The sequence below is a fragment of the Sorex araneus genome, chromosome 8 (genome assembly GCF_027595985.1).
Source record: "Sorex araneus isolate mSorAra2 chromosome 8, mSorAra2.pri, whole genome shotgun sequence".
Classification (NCBI taxonomy): Eukaryota; Metazoa; Chordata; class Mammalia; order Eulipotyphla; family Soricidae; genus Sorex; species Sorex araneus.
The window spans coordinates 52,410,477-52,423,202 of record NC_073309.1 but is presented as its reverse complement, the minus strand read 5'-3'; the positions used below and the strand labels follow the sequence as shown (position 1 = coordinate 52,423,202).

Genomic DNA, 12,726 nt, shown 5'->3' with positions numbered 1-12,726 from the left:
GCATTTTATTAAAGGTTCATAGACCTGAAAGGAGTTTCCTATTGCACATAAGTTTTGCGGAAGGACTCAACTGCTAAATTAATATTTACAGGCACTATTACCAAATTTACATAAAACTGGCTGGAGAGGGGGCTGGAATGATAGCACAACGCGTAGGGCATTTGCCTTGCACGCAGCTGACCCAGGTTTGATTCCCAGCATCCCATATGGTCCCCTGAGCACCGCCAGGGGTAATTCCTGAGTGCAGAGCCAAGAGTGACCCCTGTGCATCGCCGTGTGACCCAAAAAGCAAAAAAAAAAAAAAACAACCAAACTGGCTGGAGATAGCACAGGGATTAAAGACCCTAGCCTTGCATGCCCTGGTTTGATCTTTACCACAGCATATGTTCTCTGGATCACGCCAGGACTGACCCTGAGCATCCATGAATGTGGCCACAAAAACAAAAATCTGAGTGACGGGGCTGGAGTGATAACACAGCAGGTATTGGCATTTGCCTTGCACACAGCGACCTGGGTTTGATTCCCAGCATCCCATATGGTCCCCTGAGCACCGCCAGGGGTAATTCCTGAGTGCAGAGCCAAGAGTGACTCCTGTGCATCGCCGTGTGACCCAAAAAGCAAAAAAAAAAAAAAAAAAACAAAAAACAACCAAACTGGCTGGAGATAGCACAGGGATTAAAGACCCTAGCCTTGCATGCCCTGGTTTGATCTTTACCACAGCATATGTTCTCTGGATCACGCCAGGACTGACCCTGAGCATCCATGAATGTGGCCACAAAAACAAAAATCTGAGTGACAGGGCTGGAGTGATAACACAGCAGGTATTGGCATTTGCCTTGCACACAGCGACCTGGGTTCGATTCCCAGCATCCCATATGTCCCTCAAGCACTGCCAGTAATTCCTGAGTGCATGAGCCAGAAGTAACCCCTGTGCATCGCTGGGTGTGACCCAAAAAGAAAAAAAATTTAAGTGACAATTCTGGGGATGTTGCTTGGCAGCAGAGCACTTGCCTTGTAGAGATTAGGCCTTGGATTCAATTCCCCAATACCAGAAAATGTGTGACTATTATCATGTAGTACTTTTTGTTTGTTTGGGGGCTACACCTGAATGTGTTCAGGGGTCACTCTTGGTAGGGATCAGAGGATGGTATGTGGTGCCTAGGATGGAATCTGATGCTCCACCACCTGCAAGGCAATCACCTTTCCAGCTGTCCTCTCTCTCTTTCTGGCCTTTTGCTTCTGTAAGTGCCTTCCCCCAAATAAAAACAACAATAAAACTCCAACAAAATAATAACAAAGGTTAGAGAAGTGGAATGAATTGAAACAATTTTCAAGATGAAAAGAATCAAGATACTGTTATATGCGAATGAGGTCAAAGAAAGTACAAGCCAGACTGTGCTTCTTTCTTTTTTGCTGCTGTATGAATTGCAATAAAATTAACACCTTCGGGTCTAGAGCAATAGCACAGAGGGTAGGGTGTTTGCCTTGCATGCGGCCGACCTGGGTTCAATTCCCAGTACCCGATATGGTCCCCCAAGCACCACCAAGAGTAACTCCTGAGGGGCTGGAGCTATAGCACAGTGGGTAAGGCATTTGCCTTGCACACGGCTGACCCGGGTTCTATTCCCAGCATCCATATGGTCCCCCGAGTACCGCCAGGAGTAATTCCTGAGTGTATGAGCCAGAAGTAACCCCTGTGCACCCTGGTGGGTGTGACCCAAAAAGCAAAAAAAAAAAAAAAAGAGTAATTCCTGAGTGCAGAGCCAGGAATAACCCCTGTGCATCGCCGGGTGTGACCTAAAAAAAAGCAATAAAATTCAATTCAACACCTTCAAACAATGCACATTTAGGGACTGGACTGAGATGTCCCCAAACTGAGTTCAATACCTGGTGCTGCATGGTCCCCCAAGCCATCACTGGGCGTGACCCCCAAGCCCCAACCACACAGCCAGGAAGAGCCTAAACCACCAGATGTCACTGTCACTGTCATCCCATTGCTCATCGATTTGTTCGAGCGGGCACCAGTAACATCTCTCATTGAGAGACTTATTGTTACTGTTTTTGGCATATCCAATACGCCACGGGTAGCTTGCCAGGCTTGGCCGTGCGGGCTCGATACTCTCGGTAGCTTGCCGGGCTCTCCGAGAGGGGCAGAGGAATCGAACACGGGTCAGACTCGTGAAAGGCTAACGCCCTACAGCTGTGCTATCGCTCCAGTCCACCAGATGTAGTTCCCCACAAATGTACCTCTATTATCATGTAGCTCAGAAGATCAGTAGTCCTGAGGCTGTGCTCCTCCTGGAAGTTTTAGGGTTGAGTCCATTTTCTTGTTTTATCCAACTACTAGGACTGGAGCGATAGCACAGCATGTAGGGCATTTGCCTTGCACGCAGCCGACCCGTGTTCAATTCCTCCGTCCCTCCCAGAGAGCCCAGCAAGCTACCAAGAGTATCCCGCCTGCACGGCAGAGCTTGGCAAGCTACCCATGGCGTATTTGATATGCCAAAAACAGTAACAACAAGTCTCACAATGGAGACCTTACTGGTCCCCGCTTGAGCAAATCGATGAACAACGGGACAACAGTGCTACAGTGCTACAGTGCATCCAACTACTAGTAGCATTGGCACTTTTTAGCTGGTAGCCCCTTCCTCCACCCTCAAAGCTGGCAATGTGAGGGGGCTGGAGTGATAGTACAGCGGGTAGGTGCTGGATCCTCAGCATCCCATATGGTACCCTGAGCCCCGCCAGGAGAAATTCCTGAAAGCAGAGCCAGAAGTAAGCTCTGAGCACTGCTGGGTGTGGCCCAAAGAACAACAAAAAGAGCAGGCAACATGAGTCTGTCTCCCCTCTGATCTTGTTTGTCACCCATGAACCTGACCTTGCTCTTAGAAAGACCCTTATCTCTTCAAATCAAGAGCCTGAAATCAATCCATCTACAAAGTCCCTTTCGCCATGGAAGATAACAGCGGAGCTTCAGACTTGTTTGCACTGCGTCTACCTCCCTTACATAAATTTTTTTGTTGGACTGGAGAGATAGCAGAGTGGGCAAGGCACTCACCATGCAGATGCCTGATCTGGGTTCAATCCAAGGCACCACATAGGGCCCCCAAGTACTGCCAGGAGTGATCACTAAGGACAGAGCTAGGAGTAAGCCCTGGACATAGCCTGTTGTAGTCCCCAAACCAAAAAAAAAAAAAAAAAAAAGATACAAAGGGCCTGAGCAATAGTACAGCATGTAGGGCATTTGCCTTGCACGCTGTGCACCTGGATTCCAATCCCTAGCACCCCATACTCTTCCATGAGAGATCCCTTAGTACAGAGCTAAGATAAGTTCTGAACACTGCCAGGTGTGGCCCACAAACAAACAAACAAAAGATACAAAATTAAGTTGAGGGAGTGAGAGCGATAGTACAGCAGGAAGGGCATTTGTCTTGCACACTTGCTACACTGCTGACCGAGGCTCAATCTCCAGTATCCACTAGTAATTTCTGAGTGCAGAGCCAGAAGTAAACCCTGAGCATCACTGGGTGTGACCCAGAAAGCTAAAAAAAAAAATTAAGTTGAAGGACTGGAGACAATTCAGGAGGTAATGCATTTGTTTTGCATGTGGGCACCTGGGTTCAATTCCTGGTACCACATATGGTCCCCTGAGCACCTCCAGGAGTTACTCCAGGGCACAGAGCCAGAAATAGCTCCTGAGTACTGCTGGATTTGGCCCAAACTGTTCCCCCCCGAAAAAAAAAAAAGAAACTTCAGTTGTGGGAAAAAGCACACAAGGAATCGGTTATGACCAGAGTTTGGAGTGAGAGACAATGACAGGCACTGGAAGGGTGAGGCTGTGGGCAGAGGGTGATGATAAGGGACCTGGGTTTCCTGGAGTATAACTAAATGTGTAGCTGCTGGAACCTCTGAACCCACGAAAACTTTTTTGAGTCATGGACATTAAATGGGTGACTTTTCAGTTGTATTGAGCCCCTAGAGACTTGTGCTTTCCTGGGAGATTGGGGAGGGAGAGATTAGATTGATGAAAATAAAGGACTCCGGTTACCCAGAGGTCACATTCTGATGATCTATGACTGGTTATTTGTGTTTTGTTTAGCTTTTGATAGAGGGGGTGGGGGAGGTGTTTGGGACAGGTGGGGGATTTGGACCAAACTGTTCTGTGCTCGGGAGTGACCCCTAGTGGTGCTTCGGAGACCACATGCGCTCCCAGGAATCTGCATCACCACTAGGGGTCACTCCCGAGCACAGAACAGAGAAAGGGCTGGAGCCGTAGTTCAGTGGGTGGGGCGCTTGTTTTGCACCTGGTCACCTGGCCTTCTATCCCTAGCACTCCGTATGGTCCCCCAGGGACCAGAGCCCCAGATCATGAGTGAGTGATCACTGGTTGCAAAGTCAGGAATAAGCCCTGAGCACTGCCGCCCCCAAACAACGCGAAACTGAACAAACAGAAGCTCCTTGCTTTGTAAAGCTCCAGCCCTCTCTCTAGTCTTCAAGGAGAGAAACAGGCAACAGAGAAGGAAGGAGACCAGAGATGTAAGGTAGAGATCCGGAGGCCAGGAGCACCACAGAGTATGAAAGGCTAATAGTAGAGCACTTGGGGCCGGAGAGAAAGTGTAGCAGGTAGGGCACTTGCCTGGCATGCAGGCAACCCAAGTTCGATCCCCAGCATCCCTGTGGTCCCCTAAGCACTACCAGGAGTGATTCCTGAGTACTGAGCCAAGAATACCCCTTCGCATTTCCAGGTGTGACCCCCAAAACAAAACAATGAATAGTACAGCGGGTAGGGCACTTGCCTTGCACATGGCCAACCTGGCCAACCCGGGTTCCATTCCAGACATTCCATATGGTCTCCTATCTCCTCTAGAAGTGATCCCTAAGCACAGAGCCAAGCGTAATTTCTGAACACCAGTGAGTGTGCCCCCACCGAAAAAAAAAAGGGGGCGCGAGCAGAGTGGGGAGAGGCACAATAGAAAACCAGGCCAAAACCAGGCGACGCAAGACAAAACCCTAGAATTCACAGGGTTTCCACCTTCACGGCTTCTCTTCACTCCCCAGCAGAGGGCGCCCCGGACCTCATTCCCTCATTCCGGGGTGACCAAGCGCCAGCTGCTTCCCCGAGCCCATTCAGTGGGGCTATTTTTACGTGGTGTCATTGGACACCGGTGGCTGGAAGGCCGTTGTCCGTCTGTCCTTCGGTCCCTGAGATGACCCTGCAGGGTCCTGGCAGGCCCGGCCTTTTGCGCTATTCAGGGTTGCCGCTCGGGGCGTCGCCAGACTTCAGAAGAATTTGACAGAGAAAGCAAGTGGGGAGATCCAGGGGCGAGGGGGCCAGGCGTGGGGCGCATATAACGCACAATCCGCACAGTTGCGGGAGCGTCCCCGAGGCCACACAACTCTCAGGACAGATGCAAGCTGACCGACATTAGACTCAAGAGCTAGAACTCCGGACCCCCCACACCCCCGCCTGCTCCCGAGCCTGCCAGGGGCCCGAGATAGAGAACCGCAGTCATTCAGTTTTACAAGGAAATAAAGAGCCCGCCGGGAACTAGCAGACTGGCACAAAGAACAGACAGTGCCCACGGGAGACCAGATAACCAAGTCCCAAACCCAGAAAACCAAGAGACGAACACCATGCCGGAGATCCGGGGAGACCAGGACACAGAGAGTGACCCCAGACCCTCAGAGTCCCTACAAGGGCAGAAGTCAGAAAGAAGTAACCGTGGCAGGCACGGGGACCCCGCGCGCCTGAGGGAGGCAGGGTAAGGGGACCCGCAAGCGGGAGCGACGCGGAAAAAGCGCCACGCCAAGGCCCCTGGGGCCGGCAGGGGAGGACGGGCACCCCGACAGAGGGCGCGCGGCCGCCCTCTGCCCCGGCGGGGTCACCGCGCCCCCTCCCCCGCGCCCTGGCCGCACGGCCGGGCTATTTTTATGCGTGGACACCGGACACCAGGCTGGGGCGGCGGCGCGACGGTCGAGGCGGAGCCGGGCCGGGTCGGACGTCGGGGCCACACGACCGTCCGCGGGTCGCCGGGGCTGCGCGCGCCATGGAGCCGCGGTGCAGGCCGCCGTGCGGCTGCTGCGAGCGGCTGGTGCTCAACGTGGCCGGGCTGCGCTTCGAGACGCGGGCGCGGACGCTCGGCCGCTTCCCGGACACGCTGCTCGGGGACCCGGCGCGCCGCAGCCGCTTCTACGACGGCGCGCGCCGCGAGTACTTCTTCGACCGGCACCGGCCCAGCTTTGACGCCGTCCTCTACTACTACCAGTCGGGCGGGCGGCTACGGCGGCCAGCGCACGTGCCCCTCGACGTCTTCCTGGAGGAGGTGGCTTTTTACGGGCTGGGCGCCGCGGCTCTGGCGCGCCTGCGCGAGGACGAAGGTTGCGCCGTGCCCCCCGAGCGGCCCCTGCCCCGCCGCGCCTTCGCGCGCCAGCTCTGGCTGCTCTTCGAGTTCCCCGAGAGCTCGCAGGCCGCGCGCATCCTCGCCGTTGTCTCGGTGCTTGTCATCCTCGTCTCCATCGTCGTCTTCTGCCTGGAGACGCTGCCCGACTTCCGAGACGACCGCGACAGCCCCGAAATCGCCGCCCTAGCCGCAGCGGACCCGGTGAGGGGGCGGGGCCGGGCGGACACGGGGCGGGGCTTGGGAGGAGTGGAGGCCGGGGAAAGCGGGGAACCTGGCAAATCACCGGGCGAAAAAAGCCGTGGGAGGCGGGGATTAACGGCTGTGGGCGGGGCTCCGCTTTCAAAGCTGGGAGCGGGGAAGGAAGCGCCCAAGGGGGCGGAGCCAGGGAATCTGAGCAGGTGCCCTTTGGAAAAGGCGAGCCTGAGGAAGGTGGTAGGTGGAGGATGGGTGGGCTCAGAAATGGGAGCTGGGAGAGGAAGGGGAGTCTGGAAAAACCTGGGTCTTTGCGGCTGGCAGCGAGCGATGGGGAGATAGGCAGCATTTGGAAGACTTTATCACAACCAAAGTTAATTGGGGCACAGAAATGGTCTCTAACCATTTGACTCTCGGGTGAGGTTGGGGAGTCCAGGGCACAAGGTCAAGGTCTCTCCTTACCCAGAAAAACCTGTGTTGGGGCTGTTCTTTGGCAGGAAAGAGGCCTCACCCTGTTCTTGTGCATCATTTCGGGAGACCCATCAGAAGGATAGATGACTAGAAACGCAGCCAACCAGTGACCAATCTGGGGGTCTTGGGGATAGATGCTGTCAGTTGGGTCACTTGAGGGTCTGTGGAGAAGTAGTTGGACACTTAAACAATAGTCACAACTCTTACAGCATGTCCCAGGCTTGGTGTGGTCCTCCCTGAATTTCTTTCTCCTCCTCAGTTCCAGAATCAGTTGAACAGTTCCATCCCAGTGCCAGGCCCCCCACCCCGCATGCCCTTTGACGACCCTTTCTTCGTGGTGGAGACTTTGTGCATCTGTTGGTTCTCCTTCGAGCTCCTGGTGCGACTGGCAGCGTGCCCTAGCAAGGCAGCCTTTTTCAAGAATGTGATGAACATCATCGATTTCGTGGCCATCCTCCCCTACTTTGTGGCTCTGGGCACCGAGCTGGCCCAGCAGGGGGGCGTGGGTCAGCCGGCCATGTCACTGGCCATCCTGCGAGTTATCCGCCTGGTGCGTGTCTTCCGTATCTTCAAGCTCTCGCGTCACTCCAAGGGCCTCCAGATCCTAGGCCAGACCCTGCGGGCCTCCATGCGTGAGCTGGGCCTCCTCATCTTCTTCCTCTTCATCGGCGTGGTGCTCTTCTCCAGTGCCGTCTACTTTGCCGAAGTTGATCGGGCTGACTCGCATTTCACCAGCATCCCGGAGTCCTTCTGGTGGGCAGTGGTCACTATGACCACGGTGGGCTACGGGGACATGGCACCCGTCACCGTGGGTGGCAAGATCGTGGGCTCGCTGTGCGCCATCGCCGGCGTGCTCACCATTTCCCTGCCCGTGCCCGTCATCGTCTCCAACTTCAGCTACTTTTACCACCGGGAGACGGAGGGCGAAGAGGCTGGCATGTACAGCCATGTGGAGACACAGCCCTGTGCCCCCCTGGAGAGCAAGGCCAATGGGGGGCTAGTGGATGGGGAGGCGCCTGAACTCCCACCCCCGCTATGGGCTCCCTCTGGGAAACACCTGGTCACAGAAGTCTGAGGAACAGCTGAGGTCAGGGTGGATGGGCGGGCGGGAGGGCAACATCAAGGGACAGGGGTTGCTGTAGGAAGAACTAGGTTCAGTGGGGAGTGAGCTGAGGACCACAGGGTCTTGTCAGGCTGAGTTGTGGTGTGGCAGGTCCTTCTGGGTCCTGGCTTGGGTGGCAGAGAGGCTGAGTCGAGGGGGCAGCCCCATGGGGTTTGAATGATACTGCATAGTGCAAGGTTTTGGAGCCTTTGGGGGTCTAGTGAATATTTCACAGGTCCAGGTTCCGGTGGGTTGGCTTGAGTCCAGCTGTGTCTCCGGTGGCTGCCTGATGCAGGGCCCAGCTGGGGGGGAATACGGTGGTCCCCTGGGACGCTGTTGGGAGACATGGTGTTGCAGTGCAGTGTTTTCCGACAGAGGTCGGAAGGCATGTGGCCGGGCGATACTCCTAGGGCCATGTTATTTTCGGTTCTGTGAACTTGTGAGTCATGTGGACACCTGAAGGTCAGCCGATGCCTCGTGCCCTTTCTCAGTCACATTGAGTTTAGGTGGGTTGGAATGGGGGATGCGAGAAATCTTTCCGAGTCCTCTTGGGCCCCACCCGGGTAAAGTCACATTCCTTGGGGCCACATTGCATTAAGTTGTGGCACTAACTCAGTCTGATAGAGCCAGCTTGCTGGTGTCACGCCTACTGAATGCTGCACATACGTCCAGCAAGTTGTATCATGGCAAAGTCGCCAGGGACGTTGGATGGTGACGGACAGTGTGTCTGAGGAGCTCCATAGGAATATGTTGTGGGGGAGTTCTATGTTGAGGGGTATACCCAGGACCCAAGGCTCAGAGTCAGGGGGGGAATCAAGTATCTAGGACTGAGCATGGGGGGTGTAAATCCTGGGGTGCGCCAAGCCAGGTTGCACTGGATCCCTCAATTGTAAGAGAGGAAACTGGGGAACATATCTACGCATTCCTTACCCATTCAACCCTCCTTCTGAATGAATGAGGAAGAGGGACACTCACCCCACTTGGCCCAGCCCCATTTTCCGTTCACCCCCACCCCCACCCCTGCTGTCTCTCTCTGTCTATGGTTTTGCTTCCAGACAAGAATATCAGAGCCATGGCAGAGAGGGGGAGGAAACTGGACTTGGTCCAAGCCAGAAGGTGGGGGGAGGGACAAAGACCCCAGTAAGTCTTGAGATCCAGAGAGGAGGCGATGGAGAGAAGCTGAGACTCGAGACGTGGAGCAAGTGCCAAAGACACCCCAGGAGACCCAGAGCGTGGGAGAGAGACGCAGAGTTGGAGACTCAGCAACACACCTCTGGAAAGAGAAAAAATGGTGACACGGTCTCTGGCCCTCCAAATCACAGAGACCCGCATTGAGAGTGGCCCCTCCCATCCTCCGGTGACTCCAGCTAGCTGTCAAACTAGGGGACCCACTATATTTTTCCAGGGAAGAAGCCAGTACTTCCTCCAAGGTCGAAGGTATGGGTGGGGGAGGGGCTTGGCCCTGCAGGTCCCTTCAATGGACAGATTAAAGTCACAGGATATCTCCCCTGCTGCAGCCTTGTTTCCCACAAGCAGAGAAACTGAGGCTCCAAGGGGCCCTCTGAGCCCCCCACCCCAACGTCGGTCAGGAAGCAGCACATTTTCCAAGGGCTATCAGTCCTAAAGGGCATTTCAAGGACGAGGCTTCAGCACTCACAGGGCAGTGTCCAGAGCCTGGATTCAGGGATTAAAACCCATCGCTGGTTGATGAGGGTGTCGCTGTCGTGATTTTTAGCTGGCCTGCTCCCCCAACCCCACCCTGGTTTTCTTGGGTCAAATGAAATTTTACTTCGAGGCCCCCAGAAGGGAACTGGGTGGAGAAGAACCTGCCACCTTGGAAGTTCCCGTTGGCAGCTTAATGGTTCCCAGAGACGCCAGATGCCCTCCACAAAGAGACCCGAGAAAGACACCCACGTCCCAGCGCTCAGAGAGGGAGGAGGCTCTAGCCCCAGACTCAGGCCAGAAGGGGCCTGAGCAGGACCCAGAGGCGGGCTGAGGGGGAGGAGAGTTCCCAGGGATGGGGACAGACTCCAGAAGAATGAAGGGACACAGGGGAGGGCAGAGACCAGTGAGAAAGGGGGGAGACAGATCCAGGGAGAAAGGGGGTGGGGAATGGAGCCCCAGAGAGGGGACAGAGACCCAGACAGAGACCTAGAGAAGGGGAGGGAGGTGGGGGCAGAGATAGGGCGGGGGTCGCCTGCCAGTGCCTTGAGAGCCACACCCGGCTCTCCATCAGACACCCGCAGGGAGGTCAGGGAGGTGACCGCCGCCCGCCTTTTTCTCAGGGTGAACAACGGAGGAAGGACAGGGAACACCCTAAGCCGGGGACACCCTTCCTGCCACCTCCCCGTGCTATATTTAGGCTCAGGAGGGGTTCGCGATGACCCCCAGCAAGGCTGGTGTCAGCTTTCCTCCTGCAAATAGCTCCGGGGAGGGGCGAGGCCCCCGCGGTGGGACGGCCGTGAGTGAATGCGGGGTCACTTTCCCGGTGGCTCTGTTCCCCTTCTCGCGGGGTGTCGATCCTCTTTTTCAAATCTCCAGTCCCCACCTGTCCCCGTGCGCACCCACCGTCTGAGCCCCGAAGAATTTTCTCGTCTCCAAACTCTGAACCCTCTCCCCAGACCCCCCCCCCCCGACCCGGGAAATTCCAGGAGGGAGGACTCGGGAGAGCCCCACCCCGCACCCCGTCTCTGCCTCGGACCTTATCACTGCCCCAGTCCAGCTGGTTAATGTCTGGCTGGGCTCCTGGGACAGGGAAGCGCGCTAGGGGCTCCGCCGGGATTGACACCTCGTTGGCAAAAGCCTCAGCGGGATCTCAGGCCCAGAATCTGGGTCTGAGGGAGGAGGGGCTGCGGGTCTGGTCCCCGGGTCTGAGGGAGGAGGGGCCGCGGGTCTGGCCCCCGAGTCTGAGGGAGGAGGGGCTAGGGGGATGGACCCAGGGTCTGAGGAAGGAGGGCCTGGGGATGGATCCCGGGTCTAAAGGAGGAGGGGCGGAGTTCTCAGTCTTCAGGGTCGGATGCACCCCGCCAGAGGGAGGAGGCTGGGGGGCTGGCCGGACCCCTGGTTCAAAGAGAGGAGGGGGCTGCGCCGGGCCCCGGGGCAGCGGGGGGCGGCGGGCTGGGTGCGCCTGCTGGGTTGCGGGGGTGCCGGCCGGCACGCGAGGGCGGGATCCCCCTAACCCCCGGCCCCTCCTCCCGCCGGGCGCCGCCCCGCCCCGCCCCCGGCCCGGGCCCTCGGGAGCGGGAGCCGCGAGCAGCCGCGGGGCGAGAGCGCGTCCCTGCAGCCCGCGAGCCGGAGGAGGAGCCGCCGCCGCGCTGGGGGCTGCGGGGGAGCCGCGGAGGGCGCCCCAGGTAAGAGCCTGGGCGCCTCCTCCCCGCGGGAGTCCCGAGCCGGGCCGCCCGGCCCCCGGGAAGGGAGGGGCGGGGGCGGGGCCGGCGGGGCGGGGCCTGGAGGAGGAAACTGAGGCAGCGGGACAGTCCCAGATCAGCCGCGGCGCGCTTCTCTCCTGCGGGGGTCGGCTTAACCCCCAGTCTCACTCCGTCTTCTGGAGGACGAGGAGTCTGGAAGCCCGTGTTTCTGGGAGTTTCTGGGAAGGAGGGCGCCGAACCCCACACCTCCCGTGTCAGAGGGAGGAGGCGCTGGCTGTCCTGGGAAGGGAGGAGGGGGGCTGGAGGGCGGGAGCTCTAAAGGACCAGGCAGGTGGGCGGGGGCAGGGCTCTTGGGTCTGAAGGAGGAAGGCAGCGGGGCTTGGACTCCTAAAGAAGTTGGGGACCAGGATTGCAGGTCAGAGGGAGGAGGCATTGGGGTCCTGGTCCTGGTGGATCACCCTGTGCCCCTCCTCACCCCCCATCTTTCCATTTCCCCATCTCGACTGAGGGCAGGCAGCCAGTCCAGGTATGTGCCATGGAAGGCTTGGACGGGCCCTGGCCTGTCCTGTGAGGAGAGAACATTCCAGAAAGCAGCCTCTGGGACCCAGGGCTCCTGGAGCCTGAGTCCTCAAGCCGTTGTCCAGGTTCGCTCCGCCCCCGCCCATCTGGGCGCCGAATGGGCGCGGTGGAATCTGTTCCAGCCCGGGGCTGCTGCCTCCTCACCCCCCATCTGCTTCTCGTCCCAGCCTGGAGCTATCACCTGGGCAAGGAAGGGGCCTGATGGGGGGGGCCCTGGAGAGTGGGTGAAGTGCCTACCAGGATGCAGCCACTCCCCATGCCTCTGTCACCTGCCTGTTCCTTTCTCCCCTTAGGTGGCTGCCCCCTGCCTCTCCTGAGATGTCAGGAAGGAGGGGGCCGCCTGTGTCCCCCACAGGGGTCCCCCGGAGCCTGGGGGCCCCCAGCCCCAGAGCTCGAAGGCGCAGGAGGTGCTGACAGGTCTGGACCCTCTGTCACTTCCCATCCTTCCCCACACCCCTGTCCCCCAAAATAGGCCTCCCAAAGGTAGGGAAAGTGAGGACCAGGCCCCACCCCAGCCTCCCTGAGACAGTCTCCAACAGGGAAACCGAGGCCCGATGAAAGCATTCAGAGTTGCAATTGGGAGCTAAACTTGGGCCTCCCTGAACACCCCTGA

General features: G+C 57.5%; 1 protein-coding gene across 1 annotated transcript; it reads left to right on the top strand.

Annotated features, from left to right (window-relative positions):
- The first annotated feature begins 6,032 nt into the window (after positions 1-6,032).
- Positions 6,033-8,139, top strand: KCNA7 (potassium voltage-gated channel subfamily A member 7). The gene is made up of 2 exons (XM_004619824.2): positions 6,033-6,602; positions 7,324-8,139. The coding sequence occupies exons 1-2, from the start codon at positions 6,048-6,050 to the stop codon at positions 8,137-8,139; spliced, it is 1,371 nt and encodes a 456-aa protein (XP_004619881.2). The 5' UTR covers positions 6,033-6,047.
- Positions 8,140-12,726: the final 4,587 nt, after the last annotated feature.

What these genes read in the sequence shown, in the direction of transcription:
- KCNA7 (XM_004619824.2), top strand. Translation starts at nt 6,048, where the DNA reads ATGGAGCCGCGGTGCAGGCCGCCGTGCGGCTGCTGCGAGCGGCTGGTG. An exon ending in CCCTAGCCGCAGCGGACCCG is followed by an intron (nt 6,603 to 7,323) that starts GTGAGGGGGCGG and finishes TCTCCTCCTCAG; the next exon opens with TTCCAGAATCAGTTGAACAG.